This window comes from Geotrypetes seraphini, chromosome 2 (assembly GCF_902459505.1).
Source record: "Geotrypetes seraphini chromosome 2, aGeoSer1.1, whole genome shotgun sequence".
NCBI lineage: Eukaryota > Metazoa > Chordata > Amphibia > Gymnophiona > Dermophiidae > Geotrypetes > Geotrypetes seraphini.
In genome coordinates this window covers 442168583-442192996 of record NC_047085.1, presented here as the reverse complement: position 1 = coordinate 442192996, position 24414 = coordinate 442168583, and the positions used below count along the sequence as shown (strand labels likewise).

At 41.8% G+C, this 24414-nt stretch overlaps 1 protein-coding gene across 6 annotated transcripts in view; it reads left to right on the top strand.

Moving 5' to 3' along the window:
* The window catches only part of LOC117354247, a 56408-nt gene extending 48326 nt beyond the window's left edge, over positions 1-8082 (top strand). For all 6 annotated transcript variants that reach the window (XM_033931403.1, XM_033931401.1, XM_033931399.1 and 3 more), the window contains exons 4-5: positions 1374-1440; positions 6093-8082. In XM_033931403.1, coding sequence (XP_033787294.1) covers positions 1374-1440; positions 6093-7612 — 1587 coding nt within the window. In that variant the 3' untranslated portion in view covers positions 7613-8082. The remainder of the gene's footprint in view (positions 1-1373; positions 1441-6092) is intronic.
* Positions 8083-24414: the final 16332 nt, after the last annotated feature.

The following is a 24414-nucleotide window of genomic DNA, read 5'->3' as shown; positions in this document are numbered from 1 at the left end:
TCAATTGTGGATTAAGAACTGGTTAAGGGGGGGAAGAGGCGTAGATAGTCGGAAGCGGCTTTAGGGGGGGAGGAACATGATCTTTTGCAACAAAGGCTGGAAGGCAGGGAGGGGGAGTAGGATGAGAGGGAGAAATGTTGGATATGGTGGTGGGAAGAGAACAGAGGGAAAGATTGAAGGGGATGCAAGGTGGGGCAATATTGGACATAGTGATGGAGGGCGAGATGTGGCATGGTGCTGGAGAGGGGTGATAGGATTGGGCATGAGGCTGGTGGGCAATGGTGAAAAATGCTGCACCTGATGTGGGGGATGAGAGAGGGAGAAATGTTGGATGTGGCAGTAGAAGGGGTGGGAGAGATGTTGGATCTCTCAAGACAGACGGACATTTAGAGAAAGAGAGGGAGACATATTGCCAATAGGGGTGGAGGAGAAAGGAAGAAAAGTTGGACTCGTGGAGGGACAGAGAGAGAGAGATGTTGACTGGGAAAGGGAATGGGGTCTGGAGGAGAGGAAGCATGCAGGAGACGGAAAGAAAGAAATATTGGATGCACAGTCAGAAGGAAATGCAACCAGAGACTCGTGAAATCACCAGACAACAAATAATTTTATTTTCAATTTAGTGATCAAAATGTGCCAGTTTTGTGAATTTATATCTGCTGTCTATATTTTGCTCTATATTTGTCTATTTTTTTAAAAGTAGTTGTTACTGATTGCATATTTTAAAGTCATCTGCCTTGACTCTGAAAAAAAGCCCAAATATAAATGATAAACATTTTCTCTGCGTACAGTGTGCTTTGTGTTTTTTTAATTTTGTGGTTACCATTATGCATTAATAAGATTATATTGTATGTATATGATAAATGGATGGAAGAAATTGGGTTACAATTAGTACTATTCTTGTTTCTTTAAAAGTGAATATTCTTCTCATGAAAGCTTCCAGAGTGATATTATTGAAAAAAAATTAGAAAGTAAAGTATATATTAACCTGTAAAAACATGATGCCCAATACACCAGCAAAATAGAATAATAATTAAAAAAAAATCAATGGCAAGATATTTAAGATGGTGGCTCTTTTAAGCATTTTAATTGGCAATCTACAACATCATACTCAATATCTGTCTGCAGACCATCGCCAAGGGTAAAACAAAAGTACGTTATCTAGTCTGGACTGGAGTAGGCCTCTACCACAACTCCAGTAGCAGGGGAATAAGGCCAGGGCTGGGCAGACTTCTGTGTTCTGTGCCCTAAAAAAGGCAAAGACGGATCAAAATCAAGTACCCTCCCCCCCACACACACACATTTACTAATGTACACATCATAAATATGCAAGAAACTAATTGAATTATGATTAACATTCTTTTTTTTTTTTGTAGGACAGAGATGAATGCATTGACTCTCCTAACATTTGTGGTGAAAGGGTGAAATGCATGAATACGCCAGGTAAACTGCTAATTTCTCGTTTAGGGAAAAATCATGAAATGTTTTTTGTTTAAAGAATGTGACAAAGTGATGTAAGATATACATCATTTTATTTATTTATTTACCCCCCCTTTTTTTTTTTTTTTTTTTTAAACCGCAAATGCGGTTTTTAGTGCCAGCTGGCGTGCTGAACTCTGTGCGCTACTCCGACGCTTATAGGAACTCTCATCAAAGCAATGCACGGCATTCAGTGCTCTGGCCGGTGCTAAAAAACGCTTTTGTCGTTTTGTAAAAGGGGGGTTATATAGCATAACTTGATGACATGCCCCATCAAAAAAGTTAAAGTGTGTTACTGTGGGAGAGCAGATTGCCTCACTAGTCAACATTTTTTTCTTCAGACTGAGGCAATTGAGAATGATAAGAGCAGCCCTGAGCAGCATTAGAATAGTAATTCAGGCAATCTTAGTCCTGCATCTGGATTATTGCAACTTTCTATATGCTAACATCCCAATGAAAGGACTTAAGAGTTTGCAGTTGCTCCAGAATACAGCGGCTAGACTGATTCTTCGCAAGGCCAGGTTTGAAAGGGTCAGTCCACAACTGGTGGAGCTGCACTGGTTACCAGTTAAGAGCAGAATCCAATTTAAAGTTGCATGTATGGTCTACCAGTCTATATATGGGAAAAACTTGACTGGGCTAACATGGGCCATTCAGGTCACGCATTCCTTCTACAACTCAAGAACGACCCAATGCTGCAAACTATCTCTTCCCTCTCCATGTTAAATAGGGGAAAAAAATCACTCTTCGAGTCTACCTTCTAGTTCCAAGGTCCCAAGATTTGGAATTGCTTTCTAGCCTGCTTGTGACAAATCCCTTTCTACCTTCAAATTAGGAAATCACTAAAGACATCTATTCTCAACTGTGATCCAAGACATGAACTCTACATTAACTGATCCTTGATGATACTGTTATGAATCCTTATTAATTTTAAGTAAGCCGCAAAGACTCCTTGCTGATAATTGCGTGGTATAAGAAACAGCATGGTATGGTAAAAAAAACTCCAGATACCAACCACTTCCACAAACCCAACCCACTTAAACCCCTCCATTAGGGTTCTCCAGAAAAACCTAAAGTTGGAAAAACTGCAAATTGACATTTTCCCCATGAATTTGATTGTGCTTGATCAGAAAACAATTTTAAAAATGTTTTAAAGCCCATCCTGGGGTGCCTCAAAGCCACTGATTTACATAAGGCTCTGTTTTTTCTTAAAATTTGCTATTATTTTTTGCTTAATGGAGCAAATTTCTTGGTATTATAGATGTAACTGTTATTTTTTTTCACATTCAGCAATGATACATTGATATAAAGACATTTTGGGCTCCTTTAACGCGCACGACGTTTAATCACGCGCTAGACGAAAAACTACCGCCTGTTCAAGAGGAGGCGTTAGCGGCTAGCGCATTACGCGCATTAAACCGCTACCTTCGTTAAAGGAGCCCTTTATGTCAAGTCCATTTTATTGAAAAAGAACAATAAATCAGTACAGAAATAACACTAGTCTCCAATGTGCTTATTATTACAAGTGGGGTTGGATTCCTTATTCCTTATTGTAATATGTCCATTGTATTATGTTTTGTTATTTTATTGAAATATGTGTTGCATGAGAAGGCTGTAATTTGTTATTTGGATGTTTCATTCTACTCTGCATAGAATTGCAGGATATGCGGAATATAAATTTTAAAAATAAATAAACCCCACTAACATAGTGTTACAATCACAAAAGAACAGGAAAACATCCTCCTGTCATCAAATAATGATAAAAAGACATGCAAAAAAATCTTCAGTATTTTATTAAATGAACCTTCAATAGCTGCACTTTAGTGTAGAAAATAAACAGAAATTTAGCATACTTCGCTAATAGCTAAAACCGTACACTGTGGTGTAGTCATCTACCAGTGGTGCTCCAAACACTCAAGCATTCGGGCTCGGATTCTCTAAACAGTGCCGTTGTCGGCAACCACCTTATAAGCAACCCCAGGGGCCTTTCCTCTGCAGTAGCTTTTATTATGTTTCCAGGAGTCCAGCTGTGATTAGTCCTGCCTGATATCCTCTCCTCTCCCAATGGGTCCCGACTCCAGGCTGACCTGTCTTCAATTTTTTTGGGAGGGGGAGGGAGGAGAGAGGAAGTTCCAGCTTGACGCAGAGCATGCACCAGTAAATCATGTGACTGGTGTGACTTTGTGCCAACCTGGTGCATGCTGTGCATCTGCATTTCACACTGTCTGCCACAGCAGTGTCCAGACTCTGGAGCTGATTTTTAATTTTCAGCAGGTCGCCAGCCATCCCCCCCCCCCCCCCTGCTAATCCCCCCTGGCAAAAACCAGACAAAAAGAAGGCAAAAGAAGAAGCTGGCTGGTCACCTTGACAGAGTGCTGAAATGGTGGCAGGCTTTGGACCTGGTCAGCGGTTCATTCTGAACATGTGTGTGAGCATTCACACATGCTCAGAACAGCCCTGGAGCTCTGACTAGTCCCAAATAGAAGTTGGGGGGCCTCAATTTTTGAGCCTGCCAGTGGAAGCTCCACAGCAAATAATGAGTTGCTTACGCTGCCACAGAGGGTCCATCAGGACCGTGAAGAAGATTGGAGCTGGCCTTTTCAGCCTGTCAGAAGCCAGTCTCTGGCCCATTAAAATTGCTTATGGTTGCCCAACCACTAATATCCAGCAGCATCAAACTGGGCAATGCCACTGAATATTGGTTCAGACTGGCCCAAAAAAGTGGGCCAGTGAGAGGTGGGCCACAGGGCAGTACTGGGGAGGAGGAGTCAAAAAGCATTGGTTGGTGTTATGGCCCCAAATAGGAAGGTATTTGTCAGCTCTCCTTTAGCTGTTTTGGACCCAAAATGGCCCCAGCTTAAAAATGAGCAAAGACTATTGCCTTAGTGAGAAAAGACCTTAGTTAAACTTGGTCCATCTACCAACATGATGGGCTGCAGTCTTCCATCAGAAAACGGTTTTAACGATTTGTAATCCATTCCAACTGGTCAACTGACAATCTGACCAAAACCCGACAGGGATTTCCTGTTTTGAGTTTTGCAAAGCTGCTTCAGGGGAAAATCACCTATTCCACAGCCACTAGGATTACAAATCTTTAAAACAATTTTCTGATGAAAGATTAAAGAAGCATGTCATGTTGGTAGATGGAAGTTGGCACAACAGATAAGTTGTTTTCATCTGGCATTGTAATAGTTGAATGATTCCTTCATTAGAGGTGGTTGCATGCTGTTCCTTGATGAACTTTTGATGTGCCCTTAGGTTCCATAGTGGAGTTTTTATATGACTATAAATGCTATATGGTTTCCGTGCAAACTGTCACAGCTAAGTAAAATCCTATCCATTACACAAAAATTGGTACTTTTATTTAAGAATTTATGAGAGAGAAAAAGAGACTTCATAGGGCTATTGGATCTCTTTGTTGGACATATGTATTTAATCCAATTTGCTGGGTCATTTTCAATCATCAGTCTCCCAAAAACTCTCTCAATGAAACTGAGTCACCAGCTGAAGTGTGTTTGAAAAAATACACTAATAATTATGAATGAAGCTTCAATTTGAGTGAGTGAATGATGGTGATTACCACAAATTGAAATGACATTTCTTCTGTAAGAAATAAATTAAGCCCTGGGATCTTCTATTGAGTAACTAGTGAGACCCCTCTTGGATAAGAGTCACATTTAAAAAAAAATTTTATGAATAGATTTAGCGTTCCTTTTACAAAGGTAGCATTTTTAACGCATGCACCGGATTAGCACACGCTATAGTGCGCGCTAGCCAAAAATCTACCACTTGCCCAAAAGGAGGCGGTAGCGGCTAGTGCACATGGCAATTTAGCGTGCGCTATTCCGTGCGTTAAGGCCCTAGCGCACCTTTGTAAAAAGAGCCTTTAATGTCTTGTTGGGATCTACATTGATAAAGCTTGGCCTGAAGGTTCTCCCTAACTGACTATAAGTCAGAGGCTGGGAGGTGTAAAAGCTAAGACATTGCTCCTATGGGGAGTCTACTACTACTCTTTATTATTTCTATAGCGCTATCGGATGCATGCAGCACTGTAAATTAAACACATAAGAGACGGTCCCTGCTCAAAAGAGCTTACAATCTAATTATGACAGACAAATGCCCAAGTGAGCCTGGCTCTAGAAGAAGTCTTTAATGTGAAGAGAAACATTCAAGAAATGAATTAGTTCTCATAATCCTTAAATTTGAGATCAAATTGTCAAGTTTTGTCTATTGGGTATTTACCAAAAAAAAAAAAAAAAAATCTCTTGTGATTGAACTGAAATTCTGATATATAAATTAGCCACAGTTGGCTTAGAGCCAGATGATGTTTTTTAAAAAAAACTTTTAGCCTAAACTAAAGAAAACTTTCATAGTTTGCATGCTGATCATTCTAGGCAGTTTTTGAAATGAGTCCAAAACCATATGTGGAAAGACGTGGACATAACAAAATGTAAATTTTCAGTTTTGAAAGCTTGGCAAAATTTAGCTATTCATGCGCAGAAACACAATTCATGGTAGAAATATCATATATCGTTATTTTTGTTTAATTTTTCTAGTTTTACTTGTGGTCTAAAGTATATGAGACTATCACTGACTCTGTCTTCTTTTATGAACAGGTGGCTTCAGATGTCTTGGCATTGCCGAAAAAGATGCGTCTTTTGGTCTTTGTGGAGATGCATATTTTTTCAGCAAGGAAATCCAGGAATGCCAGGCTTGCTCTGAATGTGAAGATGGAATGGTGGCTTTCCCGTGCTCTGCAGTTAGCGATACTGTCTGCTCAGCAGCAAGTGAGAACAGGCTGGCTGAATCCTGGGCCGCAAGTGTTTCCTTGCCACTGGCTGGCCATGCCCTTTCCCAAGTGTACCCTGGATTAAACCTGAAGATCAAAGCCAGGCTGCAATGTGGCATCCTCTCGGCTGAGGAGGACCAGCTGGTGTTTAGGCAGCATGGCTTAGTATGGCTGGACCTCAATTTTGCCGTCAAGCACAACTGCAGGAATTTTCTTCAGCTTTCCTTGAAGCTAAATAACAGCGAAGAAGGTTATGAGCTCAGTGGCGTTCGCATTGAGCAACCGGAAGGAAAGTATTTTCAGAGCATCAGTTTAAGCAGCGCGCTGGAGGTGGAGCCAAGCCAAACGCTTTCTGTGGTTTTGAAGAGCCCAAATCAGTTCTGTAATCAAAGCAAAGACTTAAGCCTTTATGATCTGCATGCGCCGCTCAGCTTGGTTTGGTTGTCCCACGACACAGGCGCAGTAGCTATGAACGCACAGATGTCGGCGGCAATGCACTACCAAACCAACTATCGCCCCACCTTCAAAGTTATATCTGTGTCCGACCCCTACATGATCAGCTCATCTCACGATGGCCGAGGCATAAAATTCACTGAAACGGGCATCATAAAATTTGTCTTCCAGCAAGCCCTCTACTCCATGGGGCACACTTGTGTTCGTGAAGGCTTTTCCTTGGTCACTTACATCAACCGAAATGGCAGCAGTTCAGAACTCATGCACGTGTATAAATCCGGTGTGAATTACCGGGACACCTCTATATCCGCTTCAGGGACCACCAGAGTCAGTGCTGGGGATATGATTAGCTTTGAGATACTTTCCCCGGCCCAGTGTAACGTTCGCTATTTCGGAGAGAACTCTGGTATCAGTATGCTTAGTGTCGTCTGGATCCCATCTGCTGTCTCCACTGCCCTCTCGGCTGCCGTCTGCGGCACAGGCCTGCCCACGGGAGCCGTGAGAAACAAACTTCTCCATTTCGATCAGGCCTCATCTAGTGGGAGTCAGATACAGCTGGTCACTTTGGGTCAGCTTGCTCACAAACACTTTATCTTTACAGAAAGGGGCAGCGCCAGCGTCGCATTTGACTTAAAGCTAATTCACTCTTGTAACGTGATCAAACTCACCTTGAATCAACTCGGTGGCGATCGCCTGCAGCCACTAGCGATTGCACAGCAGATAGGTGGCCACATGCCAGCGGGAAGTCTGTGGACCAGTGTGTCTCTCCGGTTTTCTTTTGACGTGCACAACGGGACGGCGATCGCTATTGCTCTTGACTGTGTGCGTGGCAGGGTCAATCAGATCGCTCACGAACACGGAACCAGTATGTCTGTGCTGTGGGTTTCATCTTGAATCGGCCCAAAATGCGGGAAGTGTGGGCAGCTTCTTTCCAGCGACTTCTGAACCCTGCTAGTTTTCCAGTATTACAGGTTTTGTGAACATACACATTTGCCAGCATGCTAGCAAACCCACAGCTGGATCACTAGAAATAATAAAGTGTATCACTTTCTCTCGCCCCTGGAGAGGACTTGCACTGGGTGGTAACATTTCAAGGGGATGGTGGGGTTGATGGGAACTGGAAACCCCAGGCCAAGCTCCAATTTTGATCATTAGATTCTGTTCTAATTGGAACTTGCCGATATGAGGAATGTATTTTGAGAGGAATATTTGAACAAATTCAACAAGTGAAAGAAAAGGATTCCAGAATGCAAGCAATAATCACATGCACATGTATATTGCCTTTGTAAATCGGGCAGAGTTTATGCATATTTCTGCCATATGAACTATACTTCTCGTAATAAAATTACACGCTGTTTGCAACAGTAGCAGTTTTACCTCCCTAGCTGCCCTAGGCATATGGATAGCCAGCTACCCCCCTGCCTAAACTGTGATAGGGTTGGGTGAGGCTCCCTTCTGAAACTGCACGTTGCAGCGGGTCCCCGGTGAAATCAAGTTGCCACCGCAAAATAATGATGGAGCCACGCAGACTATTGATGCCATGACAGCTTCCCCTAGGCACTTTCCTAATCTGCTGCGAAATCTGAATAATTTACAAGCAGTCTTTCCAAAGTTCAGTCTTTATCATGTTTGTGCACGAGGGAGTTAATTTATTCTGTGCTTATTCTTCTTTAGCCAATATTGGTGACCAGTGAGTGTTCATTTGAAGCACTTGCCATGCTTTAGAAGAAGTTATTTTTGGTTTGGTTTGCTCATTGCTTGATTATACTGGTGGTTCTTTGATTTGCTATTGACAATTTTTACTAGCCTATTGTACAGGATTTCCCCCAGTAAAATTCTAAACCATAGCGCTTCATTCTTGTACTCTGGAACGCGTAGCCAGAGGATGTGGTAAGAGCGAATAGCGTAGCTGGTTTTAAGAAAGGTTTGGACAAATTCCTGGAGGAAAAGTCCATAGTCTGTTATTAAGACATGGGGGAAGCATCTACTTGCCCTGGATCGGTAGCATGGAATGTTGCTACTCTTTGGGTTTTGGCCAGGTACTAGTGACCTGGATTGGCCACCATGAGAACGGGCTACTGGGCTTGATGGACCATTGGTCTGGCCCAGTAAGGCTGTTCTTACGTGTACAGGGGTTTCTTTTTGTGTTTTTATGTTACAGCTGTTTCCTTCCACCCCTCCCACAGACAGTGGCGTAGCAAGGGTAAGTGGCGCATGGGGTGGTGGCGCCCCTCCCTCCTCTCCCTCCCCCCTGCATGTGCACCCCGCTTCCCTTCCCTCGTACCTTTTTAAATTTTCCAGGCAAGAGCAACAGCACGAACTTGCTGCCCGCATCTTGTCAGCTATCCATCTGACTTTACTTCCTAGATGCGGGGCCTAGACATGACGTCAGAGAGAGGTGACACCGATGCGAGCAGGAAGTTCGTAATGCTGCTTGCGCAGGAAAAATTAAAGAGGTACGAGGGAAGGGGAGCACACGTGCAACGGGGGGGATGGGAGTCGGGAAGGAGGGGGTGGACAGGTGCCCAGGGTGGACTGCTCCCCCTCTGGCACCCCCCCTTACTACACCAGTGTCCACAGATTTTCTTTTTATGATTGAGTAAAACTCTGATCAAAACAGCATAACTAATCATTCTGCAGTAAGCCAGACAGTGGTGGTAAAACACGTGGGGAAGACTAGTAAAAAATCTTCATTAATGTTGATTTCAGTGGCTTTTGCAAACATTACGAGTATTTCTTTCTTTTTTTTTTTTTTTTTTTTTGGAGGAGGGGGAGGCAAAAATAACATCCCTTTAATATATATCTTCTTTTTACAGAAAAATAAAAACCAGATTGGGGTACTGTGATATTTCTTTTCTAAGCCTGAATGATATTGTTTTGAAGTGAAAATAGCAGACAGCCAGATAAGCGTTTGCCAATATTCATTCCCGGAAGAATCAATCATCCAGAGCTTTGCTTTCCTTTACAGTGACATTTAACACCATGGGGGTCACTTGTAAAATACAGTGCTTCCTGTCAGTGGCTTCCTACAATCAGGCCAGCATCTTTCTCTTTTATCCAGTAATTATCACCTGCTTTTTCAGTCCATTTCTTAGCAGCACAGATGGCTAGATATCTAGAGATGTTACTTGTTTTTCAGTCTTCTTTCTGTTGGATAAAAAAAGAAAAATAAATGGCAGGCTTAGGAGATACTGTATATGGCTCTTTCTTTCTTTCTTTTTTTTTTTTTTATAATTTTTATGGATAATGCAGCCAACACCAAAACAGGAAAACAGAATTAACAACACAAAGAATAAATGGTATGTGGCTCTTTCTAAAAGAAATTTACATAAATGCATTTTGTTTTCCATCTATCTGAAATTTATCCGGTCAGTATTCAGTTAAGGTTCTATAAATGCTGATTGCCACTGGTTAACTTAGACCTCAGTGCTCAGTGCCAGTACAGAGACCAGGGGACACTCAGGCCCGGATTCTCTATACGGTTCTGATATTGGCGGCCGCCAATCGCGAGTCAATCATGCGATGGTGCCGTATAGAGAATCATGCCTCCATGAAAGATAGGCATTGGAAATGTAGGCCAGGGTTTTCCAGGCCTACATTTTTGCTGCCTATCTTCACCGTGAATCACACTGCTTCCAGCATTAGCCATGCCCATAGTGGCATTAGGTGCTGGCAGGCGCCCCCGGAGGCTGATTCCGGCGCCTTTAATTTAGGTGCTGGTAAGTGCTTTAAATTCAATGTTTATTGCTGTTTCAAATGGCGTTTTTCAAGTAACTTAGGCGCCATTAATAGAATTTCCCCCTCAATAAAATAACATGAAAATACTTTTAAAACAAATAGGAGGTAATAATTTTTCACTCAAAGAATAGTTAAGCTCTGGAACTCATTGCTAGAGGATGTAGTAACAGCAGTTAGCATATCTGGGTTTAAAAATGGTTTGGAAAAGTTCCTGGAGGAAAAGTCCATAGTCTGCTATTGAGACAGACATGGGGGAAGCCACTGCTTGCTCTGAGATTGGTAGCTACAGTACTGTTTGGGTTTCTAGATTGGCCTTGTTGAAAACAGAATACTGGGCTAGATGGACCATTGGTCAGGTCCAGTATGGTTATAATTAAGTTCTTCATCCTGGCACCAGGTCTTTGATGGAACTCAGAAATTATGCAGGTGTGAACGATATTTAGTGACATACCCACAGAGCTAACCAGGAATAGTTAGACCTGCTTTTTATGTGATCCTGCATGCCTGGTTAGCTATGTGGGCAATATCACCGTTGCCCATATAACTCCTGAGTCTGCCCTTGGACCACCCTGGCACTAACTGCTGATATTCAGCAGCAATGCCCAGTTAAGTGCCCCTGAATATCAGCTGTTGGTCACCCAGCAAGATTTAACCAGGCATGCGCCTATCCTGCCAGTTATATCTGAATATACGTTTCCATACCAATTGACGATATAGCTGCAAGGAAGTAGGCTGAGTACTGAGGGGTAGGTCTCAGGTTTTGTTTCAACAAAACATGAAAACAGTGGGACGGGATTATCTAATGATGCCGAAGGGCTCCCCTCTTTAGGTACGTGTGAATTTTCAAAAGCCAAGCTTGAGAACATCCTCAAATTCCCCGAACATCCACTGTGAAATGAAAATATTATTTTCATGGAGAACTGAAACATGAATTTACTAAAATGTGAGCCCCCAATCCATGAATATCCACTAGATTTTTCTTGGATTTTCATTGATCCATCAAAGCTTTTGATGGCAAGCAGCCATTCCTTTGAAAGAGGCTCATCCATGAATCTGAACTCACAATTTCTTTTAAAACTGGTGTGCATATCCCTTATCATTGTGATTTAAAGACTGGTCTAATCCCAGAGTTCGATATGCAGTTTGATGTGCTTTGTCTTTCTTTCCCCTTATTAACATTCCAGCCTATTGCCGGATCAAAAATGAAACCTCCACAAAAAAATAATTAAATATATGTTTTCACAAAAATACAAAAGATTATTATAAATATAATTGTGCTTATAAAGTTTGAGATGGCATTGACACAACACAGCGTCAGTACGTCGCACCTCTTTATAATAGAATCATTGTACTATCAGTATTTTGAATGTTTCAAAATGTTAAAAATGCTAAATTTTGTTTTAATAAAATAAACTTCAAATCACCACCACCAAGAGTGGTCACAAATCTCGCAGGTGTAAACGTAAAGGCCCATATTCTATAAACGATGGCGATAAGTGCTCAAAATAAGTGAAAGAACAAAAAGAAAAAGAGGCCCTGGAGATGTCGCTGCCAACTGATGGTCTTGAGGCTTTTATATAAAAATGAACATACTGTCCCCTGTCGCCAAAACTTGGATCTAGTTGGAACTTTGTTTGGTTTTTATATACAGTATTTTAGGGTTCCTTTTACTAAGCTGTGTTAGGGCATTAACGCGCGGAATAGCGTGCGCTACAATGCCGCGCGCACTAGACGCTAACGCCAGCATTGCACATAACTTTTAGAAATGCTCCCAGTCTGCCCCTTTTCTGAATTCGTGCACTGCAACTGGTGCATACTTTTTACAGAATCATGCTGAGTTGTGCATGTAACTTTTAATTAGTCCCAATTAGTGTCCATTTCAAGGTGTTAACTGTCAGTTATTGGCGCTGATTAGGTCAATTAATCAGTTAAATGGGGCGTGTAAGTCTTTCCCCCCCCCACCCACTGTCCAATGCGGCAAGAATCATTTCACAGGGTATTATTAAGAAAAGGGAGGGGCACTGAGGAGAGGAAGAGAATAACTAATAGGTGCAGATAACAGAGGAAACACATTTGAGCACTTCAAAAATAAATCTGCCTTTCTATACACAACACAAATTTATTTTCAAGCAATGGGCTCCCGGAGAACAAAGACCACTGGAGGTATTCAGAGGCTGAAGGGCAAAGGGAACTTTGAGCCTAGATGCTTTATTTAGTTTGTATGCAGAGCTTGAGCTTTCAGACAGTAGCCATTGCAGTGTCAACACTACAGGATGGTTGCAATGGTCAGATGCCTTCCTCCATCTCCTCTCTGATGGATCGATGTGCAAAACCTAATGCCGGTGCTAGAGGCAATTAGCGCCAGAATAGTGCTGGTGTTAGGGTGCACAAAATGCTCTGCTGGTTTCAGTGTCAGCGCCGAAACCATTAGTGCAGACCACATTTAAATGCATGTTTAAAAAAAAAAAAAGGCTATGGTGCTATTAAGCTCTGGAAAACTAACACCTGGTCTGGAGCAGATTTGAAGGTTGGTTGAGAGAAGAGGTATCTAAAGGCATCCCTTCTTTCCCACTAACCTGACCACCCTGCCCTACTGGATGGGCTCTCTGCCATCCCCCCCCCCAACTGGGTCCAATCCTTTAACTACCACTGGTTCCGGTGGTCTAGTTGCTCTCAGACCTCCCTCCCCCCCTCTCTGGGCTGGGTCCAGCCCCCTAACTACCACTGGTCCTAGTGGTCTACTGGAGTCCCCACTCCTCCTTAGTTGTAGGAGGCAGGAGAGATGCCTTCTGCCTCTGGGCTACCTTTTTCAAAATGGCAGCGCCCTCCCCTGGCCAGTGCATCCTGGGATGTACCAGGCAGGGCCTAAGTACCATATATGAAGGTGACCCAGAGGCAGGAGGGAGTAGACGATCCCTCCTGCCTCCTACAACTAAGATACATGGAGGAGTGCGGAGTCCACTCTAGACCACCAGGGACAATGGTAGTTAGAGGATTGGGCCTGACCCATCCCGAAAGGGTTGTTCGAGAGTTCACTAGACCATCAAGGTAATTAGAAGGTTGGGCCTAGTGTGGTGGGGTGTTTGATTCAGGGCGGGTCATGTCTAGGGGTGGGGATGGGTTTGAGGCTGAGTCCACTATACCATCAGTGCCAGTAGTATTAGGGGGTTGGGCCTGGCTCAGGTGGGTCTGCTCAGACTCAGGGAAGGGGCTGGCATACTATAGAAGCTTTTTTTGTTTTAAATTTGATTTTCCTGGCAGTGCCTGAGCCAATCATTGCTTAGGCACTGACAGGAACATTAGTTCAGATTAGTGAGCAGCAAATTACTGCCGTGATTTTACACGGCATGAATTTGCATGTTCATTACTCTGAGCATACCACGCTGATTTTTCAGCGCTAGATTTGAGGTAGATTTTCCTATACCACAAATCTTTTGAACATGGCCCATAAGGACTCACTTCTGGCCCTAGCCATATTGTCTCCCACTGCCCTTTTGAAGATCTTTACTGACACAGAAGATGGATAGTTCTAAATACAGTCTCCTTGAATTCTGTAATGTCCTCTGATCTCTTCCCACTTTTTCCTTCAACACTCACATGCCAGTTCCTTGTACTAGGTTTTGCTGTATACCACTCTCCTGAAGATGCCCAATTTAGAGTCCTCAGACTATTTAGTATGTCATTACCAAGCAACATGCTCTTGCTGTTTATCTGAGTTTCTATTTTTGTACACCAGAATAGCATAAGAACACTATTTCTGATCCTTTTAACTACAAGCACGCAAAGTCTATTGCATTATTCATAATATACTGTATAATTTAACATGTTTATTAAATTTTATTTGCAAACTCAGGCCAAAAATGTTTCATAGGTTTTATCTCATAGGCCCCAAAATCTGGGCCTGACAATTTCCTGCAAATAGTAACCCATAACAATGTTTTACAAGTGAATAGAAGACAACATTCAGACCTATTTTCCTGAAATTTAGGAGACTAACCCTGGGTTTTAATAAGCCATGGTAGAGGTTTCTACCACGGCCCAGAGTGCTAAATGCTCCGATGCTCATAGAGTTCCTATTAGTGTCGGAGCATTTAACGCTCTGGACCGTGGTAGAAACTTATAGTGTGGCTTAGTAAAAGTAGCCTTAAGCTAGGCCACAAAAAAGCATAAATAGATTTAAAAATAAGCAGGGTAGAATGGCTAAAGATGGTATCTTTATGAAAGCTAACAAATATTTCTTTTTTTAGGTCTTCCCATTTCCTTCGTGCTTGTTGCATGAAGACTGGGATTCATCCCCCCTCTTCCCTAGGAGCTGTAACTATTGCTTCTGCATCATTACTAACCCCAGATAACACAAGGAGGAGAAGACCTGACCTAGATATCAAGTCCAAGTTTTCTCTCATAGCAGAGTGCAGCTCCACTACTGAACCATTAGACTGCCTAATTAATATTAATACCCCCTAACTACCACTGGTCCTGGTGGTCTAGTGGACTCCCCACTCCTCCTTGGTCATAGGAGGCAGGAGAGTTGCCTACTCCCTCCTGCCTCTGGGCCACCTTTTTAAAAATGGCAGTGCCCTGCCCTTGGCCAGTGCATCCAGGGATATACCAGGCAGGGCCTAAATGTCACATATGAAGGTGACCCAGAGGCAGGAGGAAGTAGACGATCCCTCCTGCCTCCTACAACTAAGATATATGGTTCCCAACCCTGTCCTGGAGGACCACCAGGCCAATCGGATTTTCAGGCTAGCCCTAATGAATATGCATGGAGCAGATTTGCATACCTCTCACTTCCATTATTTGCAAATCTCTCTCATGCATATTCATTAGGGCTAGCCTGAAAACCCGATTGGCCTGGTGGTCCTCCAGGACAGGGTTGGGAACCACTGCACTAGACCACCAGGGACAATGGCAGTTAGGGGATTGGGCCTGGCCCATCCAGAAGGGGTTGTTTGAAAGTCCACTAGGCCATCAGGGCCTGATCCATGATTGGTTTTAGGGGGAGGGTCTGTCACAGGCTTATGGGCTAGCAAGCTGCTAAGCCTTAGTCACTAGCCAACTTATGAAGAAAGAATGGAGAATTAAACATTGTGCTGAGCGGAAGAAGTGGTTTTGGGAACTTATAAAAGAAGGAACTGAAATCAGGATGATAGTTTTACAGTAGGATATTGTGGGTAAATATTTTAAAGAAGGACATTGGGGAGTATTGTTGCAGTCCAGGACTGGTGAGGATAAATGTGGGCTGTGCAGAAAGCAGAAAACCAGAGTCCTGCTACTGTTAAACTTCACTTGCATATTCCTTAAGGAGTTTGTTTAAGCCATATGTATTGGACTGTTCTGGGGGGGATGCAGGAAGCTTGGAGATTTCAGACTCAGTTTGGATAAATCTGGTGAAAGTGTATCGATTGTAGTAATTTTTTGCTACAAAATTTGGAGTCTATTTATTAGTTCGCCCTGAGAGAAAAAGTAGTAGGAAATATGGACCTCTCCAAGCTCGAAGTAGGAACTCTGTGAAGTTCTCTGGCCTGATAGTGAGTTTACTCTTTTCCCTGGATCTGGTTATACCTGAACCTGTAACAACATCCAGTGTAATGAGGGGACTTCATGGATGCCAATTATAATGTGTTTGCTCATATGGAGCCTTTCCTGCATTACAGACATCTTCCATAAAATTATGTATTCCAATGTTTATCATGGTGTCGTCATGTGAGATCCACATCTATACATTGTTAATGCTTTCAAGATGCTTGATAATGGTGGTGGTGGGGTACAGATATGCCAATTGTACAATGGGCTTCCATGTGTGAGGGTGCCAGTAATCATGTTGATCCCTTCTGGTCAAGGTAGGACATCTTATAAAAGCTGACCTAGAGTTCTGAATTCTTATTCATTGATAAGCTACGAGGACCACACATACTAATAGCAAAGGGTTTATTTACAAATATGAAATATAAAACAGAAATGTAAACAGAAATAATTCGAATTTAGATGTTCTTTTTAAATACTGTACTTAGAACGGACAATAAGGTGTCAAGTTGGAATAGTGCACACTTCTAATGGCAAATGCCACCTGCCTTCTCCAGTTATATAGTGATTGCAGATCTTGAACTAATGAGGGAGTGCTGAAAAGTTATGAGCCCAACCAACTTCCTAAGTTCTGAGTGTTATTTTGCTACAGTAGCTGAAAAGAGTATTGTTTTATTTTGCAACGTGCCAATTTGCAGAATCGTAATGCTAGGTTGACATTGTTTCAGATCATTGATTGAACCATGTCAATGAAAAATGTGGAATTTTCAAGTGTGGAACTCCGAGCCGTCATGAAGTTCCTATTCTTACAAAAAAAACCTCCAAAGCAAATCCATACAAATGCTATTCATACTCCATAGTGAAAAAGTGGTATTCAAACTTTCATTGTGGAGATTTCAAGACCGAACATGCAGCTAGTCTGGGAGACTTCAAACAGTATCAACTCGTGAAATTGTTGACCATGTCCATGACCTGATTTTGGAAAATTGGCAAATAGCTGAAACAATTGCTAAGACACTACAGATATCCAGGGAATGTATTGGGTATATGATTACGAGCATCTGGGCATGCAGAAGCCTTCAGCCAAGTGGGTGCCCAAATGTGTGAATGCTGACAAGAAACAATACCGAGTGGACACTTCCAAGTTGATTTTGCAGCATTTTCCAGACTTTTGGAATGACTAGTTACTTTTGATAAAACATAGTTTCACCACTATGATCCTGAAACAAAACAACAGTCCATACAATGGAGGCACTCAGGTTCTCCAAGGCCGAAGGAATTCAGGACCCAAAAGTCATCAGGAAAGGTCATGGCCACAGTATTTTGGGATCAGAAAGGTGTTGTAATGACTTCCAAGGGGCCAAACAGTTATAGCAAAATACTCCTGTAATTTGTTTTGCCAATTAAAGGTATCATTGAAAGAAATAGGAGAAGGATTTCTTTTCTTGCATGACAATGCACCTGCTCACAAGGCTGGCAAAACAATGGATGTTTTGACACAGCTGGGGTTTATTGCCAGATCTTGCTCTACTTCCAAACTTTAAAGAGTTTGAAAGGGTGACATTTTTTTGAGTGATTCGGAGGTGATTGCAGCAGCAGAGCAGTATTTCAGTGACTAGACATCAGAATATTTTTCAGAAGGGTTATAGAAACTCCAGACATGATGTGCCACGTGTGTTGAACTTAGGGGTGACTATGTGGAATAACTTGTAAGTTTCATGGCTCTATGTCATTCCCTTCTTGGTTGGACTGAGAACTTTTCTGCACCCCCTCTTATATGATCTGGATACCTTATGGAATTCTTCTCCTTCATGAGGACAACTAAAACCAGAGGCTGTACTTGCTCTTGACCTTCAGCTGTTGCTGGAGTTCTTATACTGTGGAATTTCAGAATAAAGATGTGTTCTGATAAGTCTGAAGTCTATTTTGTAATGGCAGGTGCACTTTTATGTCATTTTGATATCGGCAAAGCAGTGTACTTGATGACAATATAGTTAATATCAGTTTAAATGTATTGTAATTTTTCACCAGCTTTTACAAAGCTGCGGTACAGCTGCAGGCTGGCAAGGTAAATGCTCCGACATGAGCTGGCCCGCGGTAGAAACATCTACCGTGGCTTTGTAAAAGGAGCCTTTTATTTGGCGTGATTGACAAGATGTGAATAGAAGTTAAAAGCAGATAAGTGATATGATCTAGTCTCCTATTAGTTGTGATGTATGTAAAAGAAGTAGGGTTAAATCTGCTCCAGGCTCATTAAACAAACTGCACCACAGGTGGTATCTAAACTGTGTTAGTATCATGCAGACAGACACCTCCATATGGTTTTTTTTTTTTTAAATTAAATACACAGTATGTGAGGACATATTCAAAACACATCTATAAAATTGATTACTAAAGCAAGGAAATTCGACCATGTGACACCTCTTCTTAGGGAAGCCCATTGGCTATCAGTCACACATCGTGTAACTTATAAAATATGCCTGCTTACATATAAAACTCTTCTTTTCAAAACCCCAGCATTTATTCATAAATATTTGATTCCATATACTACTAATCGAATATTAAGATCTACAGAACAACATCTGCTATCGGTCCCCTCTCTTAAATTCATTAATACTCGACGACAAGTTATCTTTTCTGTCTCAGCCCCCCAAATCTGGAATTCTCTCCCTATCTATTTAAGGGAAGAAACAAACATAGAAAAATTCAAAGGTAAGCTGAAGAGTTTTCTCTTTAAAGATGCCTTTTCTAATTAATCATTTCTACACTAATTAATAATAATTCTTTTACCTCTAATCTTTTACTGAAATATTCAGCCTTTTCCTTTTCCTTATGTATTTTCCCTACTTGTTTTTCTATCTTTAAAATATATTGTAACTTTTACCCATGCTTTTCCTCATGTTTCATGTTTTGTTTTTTGTTTTTGTTTTTTAAATTTTTGTCAATAGTATGTTCAGTCTTATTCAGTGTATTTTTCCCCTTTTATTGTAATTTTAGTAATATGTAAATCGCTTAGAATGTGGATTAAGCGATTAATCAAATTTTTAATAAACTTGAAACTTGAAACATATCAGTGTTTTCTAGAAAGGGGAGCAAGATAAGCTTAAGAACATAACAATTGCTGCTACTGGGCCAGACCAGTGGTCCATTGTGCCCAGCAGTCCGCTCCTGAGACTAGCCTTACCTGCGTACATTCTGGTTCAGCAGGAACTTGTCTAACTTTGACTTGAAATCTCTGGAGGGTGTTTTCCCCTATAACAGCCTCCGGAAGAGTGTTCCTGTTTTCCACCACTCTCTGGGTGAAGAAGAACTTCCTTACGTTTGTACGGAATCTATTCCCTTTTAACTTTAGAGAGTGCCCTCTCGTTTCTCTACCTTGGAGAGGGTGAACAACCTGTCTCTATCTACTAAGTCTATTCCCTTCATTATCTTGAATGTTTCGATCATGTCCCCTCTCAGTCTCCTCCTTTCAAGAGAGAAGAGGCCCAGTTGAATGATGGCTATGCTGCCACTTTGGTTGAGTCCACCATTAGAGAAGGTACATTTAGGACAGGAGTTTGTCATGCTCTTTCTCACTTTGGCATGCTGGAGAATGGTGATTGGCTTATTTGAAGGGTGGGCAGTTTCCCGTTACCTGGAAATTTCCCTCATCATTTGTGTGTGTATTACTGTATCATTATTTTGCATGTTCAGTTACTTTTAGATCTGACAGACAACAAATTATGGGGTGAATTCATTAAAGATTGTATAATCAACTGATTGCATAATATGCAATCAGTGTTATGTACTAAAGACTTAGGGGTCCTTTCACCATTTTTGTCTTTCATAATTAAATTGTAAGCTCTTTCGAGCAGGGACCATCTCTTGTGTGTACAGCACTATGTGCGTCTGATAGGACTATAGAAATAGTAAATAGTAGTAGAAAAATGTGGTAAAGGTACAAAACGTAGACTGTGAGCCTGCTAAGGACAGAGAAAGTTCCTGCATATAGCAAATGTATACCACTTTGGTTGTACCAGAGAAAGGTGGTATAGCAGTTCAACTACTCTACCCCCTAAAGTTAAGAACATAAGAATAGCCTTACTGGGTTAGACCAATGGTCCATCAATCCCAGTAGGGGATAGAAGGGTATAGATAGAGGGCTAGTATACAGGTCCTGGACCTGATGGGCCGCCATGTGAGCGGACTGCTGGGCATGATGGATCTCAGGTCTGACCCAGTAGAGGCACGGCTTATGTCACTAGTACGTGGCCAAAACCCAAGGAGTAGCAATATTCCATGCTACCGATACAGGGCAAACAGTAGCTTCCCCCTTGTCTTTCTCAATAACAGACTAGGGACTTTTCCTCCAGGAACTTGTCCAAACCTTTCTTAAAACCAGCTACGCTATCTGCTTAACTATTCTCTGAGTGAAAAAAAATTCCTCCTATTGATTTTAAAAGTGTCCCCTAGTCTTTGTAATTTTTGATGGAGTGAAAAATCAATCCACTTGTACCCGTTCTACTCCACTCAGGATTGTGTAGACTTCAGTCATATCTCCACTCAGCCATCTCTTTTCCAAGCTGAAGAGCCCTAACTGTTTTAGTCTTTCCTCATACGAGAGGAGTTCCATCCCCTTTACCATCTTGGTCGCTCTTCTTTGAACCTTTTCTAGCACCATTATATCTTTCTTGAGATAAGGAGACCAGAATTGAACGCAATACTCCAGATGAGGTTGCACCATGGAGCGATACAGGGGCATTATAACATTCTTAGTCTTGTTAACCATCCCTCTTTTAATAATTCCCAGCGGGGTGCAATGTAGAAAGACTCTCAGTAGAGCCACACATGGATGTCTGAATGCATGGCTTCTATGAGCATAATATCACACCATGTAAAAAGCTGATGGCATGCATGAACCTTGCAGCTAACGGGGCTTGCTGGCTGGACACATGCGCACAAAGTTTTCACGGTAAGTGCAGCTTCTTGAGCGCATATCCAAACAAAAATTTAAAGTGTCAAAATATGTTGGTGACTGTTCTGGGTGTAAATATGAGCAATGAAAAAAATTGCTTGCATATAAAATTTTACAGACACTGGTGTTTAGGCACAGAAGAACAGGCTCCAATGTCTGTTACCTCTCGTCTGCCTTTGAACTTTACAGAAGCTTCCTTCTGCTTATGAAAGAAGAAAAAACTGACACTTAAATCTCAAAAACGGGCATGAAATTCTCTGGTCACAAAATTTGCCCTGGACGTGGTCATTGCACGTCAAAAGCCCCTGCTTACTTCTCTGCAGTGCTTGTAGAATATCCAAAAGCCTTATTAGCGTTCATTTTAGTGCAATCTGTGTAAAGTAACACCTGCGCTTAACCCCTCTCTGCATTGCTTGGTGCACCCAGCTCACGCTTAATCCACAGCAACCATGTGGTTGGGCCCAGTGTAGCTCTTTTTGTATCGGCCCTCTGTGTTAACTATTGCAGATGTTCCCAGCATCTGCTTATGCGGTTAACAGAGACAAATTATATTTACTGTATAGTATGTGAAATCGAAAAATACCTACTAAACCTGAATGAACACCATTTTGATGGTTTGCAAGTGGTATATAAAAGGGAAAGGGGACTTGTATACTGTATTGCTTTTTTATGGCTTTGGCATTTCAGAGCTGACATTCAAAGTGGTGGGCACTAGAGGATTAAGTGACTTGCCCAGGGTCACAAGGAGCAGCACTGGGATTTGATCTTGCAAGCTCTGGGTGCAGAGGCAGCAGCTCAGCAAGCTTGCGTATGCTGAGGAAAGTTAGATCGCTATTTCATCATGAACATTATTTATTATTGGTACAGTCCACTGTCCTCGCTCAGTTGGACTATTGTAATTCTGTCTATCTGGGTATTAAACAGGGTAGTTTAGACTAGCTGCAGTTGATACAAAATACAGCGGTTAAAATTATCTTTGGAAAGAGGAAATATGATCATGTATCCCCATTACTGAGAAAACTTCACTGGCTACCAGTTTGCTATAGAATACAATTCAAGTGTGCATGTGTTATCTTTAAATTCCTTTATGGAATATTTGACCCTTCTATCCCTCTATGTTGGAATACTACTAGATCCTGTTAGTCAAGGATTACAACAATATATAAACTATCATTTCCTTCCTCTAGAGGTTTTAAATGTGCTGGGAAGCTCAGCATATCTATGGCATTTAAACTGGTTGAAATTTGGAATAGGCTTCCTGATTCCATCAGACTGATAGGACAGTATTTACAATTCCAGAAATATCTAAAAACTTGGTTGTTTACACTATATTTGAAAAGCTTACCTGCTGAAGTGCTGTAGCAATAGTATACCCTAATCTTTATAGTTTTTAATTAATTTGACATTTTAATCCTAATTCCAGTGTTGTCTTTGAAATGATGCACTAATAACGACTCCACTCTTAGGCTTTCACTCACAGGTGTATTCTTATGGCATCCTAATTTAATCAATTGTGAACCGAGTCGTGCTCCTTCGGGAGATGACCCGGTATATAAACTGAAGATTAGATTAGATAAATAAATAAATAGCAAAATAGTAAATAGGAATACAGAAACAGTTACAACAAAGGATTTAGCTATGAGTTCACAGCGTTAGACTGAAGTATGTAATCTAATCTAATCTGGTTTATATACTGGGTCATCTCCCAGTGGAGCTCGACTCGGTTCACATATAATTAAGACTAGAGTACATAGCAGAAAACATAGGAGAAGGAAGAACTAATTAAAAACTAAAGTACATAAGAAAAGCATAAGAAAAATAACTATAATATTATCATTTCGTTGAGGCTGTAGTAAAACCATTTAAAAATGGTGCCATTCTATAAGGAAAGTGCCAATAATGCATATATATAATCAGAATGCTGGCACACATGAGAAGAATACAGGTCAATTATTTATTTATGATTAAATCATTTTTATTGAGCAACAAAGATAGAACATCAATGTCACAACATCTAGCAAATGTACAAGTCAAATAAAAAAATACCTGAAATACATGCTCAAAATATAACATCATCCCAGAGGGAAGGCCCCAGCGGGGAAGGCCGCAAAGCAGCCTGTTCAGAGTGCTGCCGCCGCTGCTGTTTGGAGCGGAGGTATGTCAGTCTCACGGTATGAGGGTCATTGGGGTTCTGCTGTGAGGGGGCATGCGCGGTGGGGGTGGGGGGGTGGGGGAGGAGAGAGCATTGTTGCCAGCGAATTGGACAGCACTATTGTCAGGGATGGAGTTAGGGAGTGTTGGGGACATTCGGGAGGGGCTTTGGAGGTTGATCTAACTAGGGCTTATTTTTGGGGTAGGGCTTATAGGAGCACCTTTAAGTTTCAATTTTTATTTAAAATTTGATTAATCACTTAATCTTACTTCTAAGTGATACACAAATAAAAAGCTTAAAAACAGGGAAGTACAATATAAGAGACATGGACTTAACATACCAATACTTACATTGCCAATGGGAAGGGAAGTAAGAAATACAATAGGAAATAGGAAAGAAACAAATATGGGTAAAACATATGGTAGGCCTGGTGACCCCCAAACATCCCCTCCCCTCCCCATTCCCTCCCCCCCAAAAAAGGCAGGAGGGATGCCCACTCCATCATGCCACAAAAGACCCACTCCTATGCCAGGCACAATGCTTCAAAGACTTTGCATGCAAATGAGGGTCCTGGGGGTTTGCAGAAATCCCATCTGATCAGTCATTGGAGAAAGTGAGTGACAAATGCACAGAGCCAGCAGGGGAAGCCCCGAAGCAGCTTTCTGCTGCTCAGCTGTTTTGGGCAAGAAGAGTAGTTTATTTATTTTAATGGACACAGATGTGCATGGGTTACACATACATAGTAACATAGTAGATGCACATTTTAAAAAAAGGTGCTGGGACCCCCCTAATGATCTCCCTCACCTGAACTTTAAAAAAAAAAATTTGGTGGGGTGCCCACTCCTGCCTTAACCTCCTGGACCCCCCTTTCCCACACCCTGGACCTCCTCCCCATTCCTTATTTAGATGACCAGCAGGAAGGATACCCACTCCCTCTTGCTGGTAGGCTTGCCTCTTCAAAATGGTGGGCCTTCCCCTTGGTGCATCCTGGGATGCACTGGAAGGGGCCTAAGACTCTTTATGCAAGCAATAGGGATGTTCTTCTTTTTACCTCTGATGGTGAACACAAACAGTGTGCATATAATTCTCTCTTTACCTCTCTCTTAGTACAGCATCACCTTTCACTCTTTCTCTCTACCCCCCTCTCCTAGTCCACCATCACTTCTTTCTTTCTTGCCTAGTCCAGCATAATCCCTATCATTCTTTTCTCTCTATTTCTCTTCTCCTAGTTTAACATTACCTCCTCCCCCTTTCTTCTAGTCCACTATGAATTCCCTCTTTCTTCTTCTTTTTCCTAATCATCACCCTTCTCTCTCTCTTTCTCCT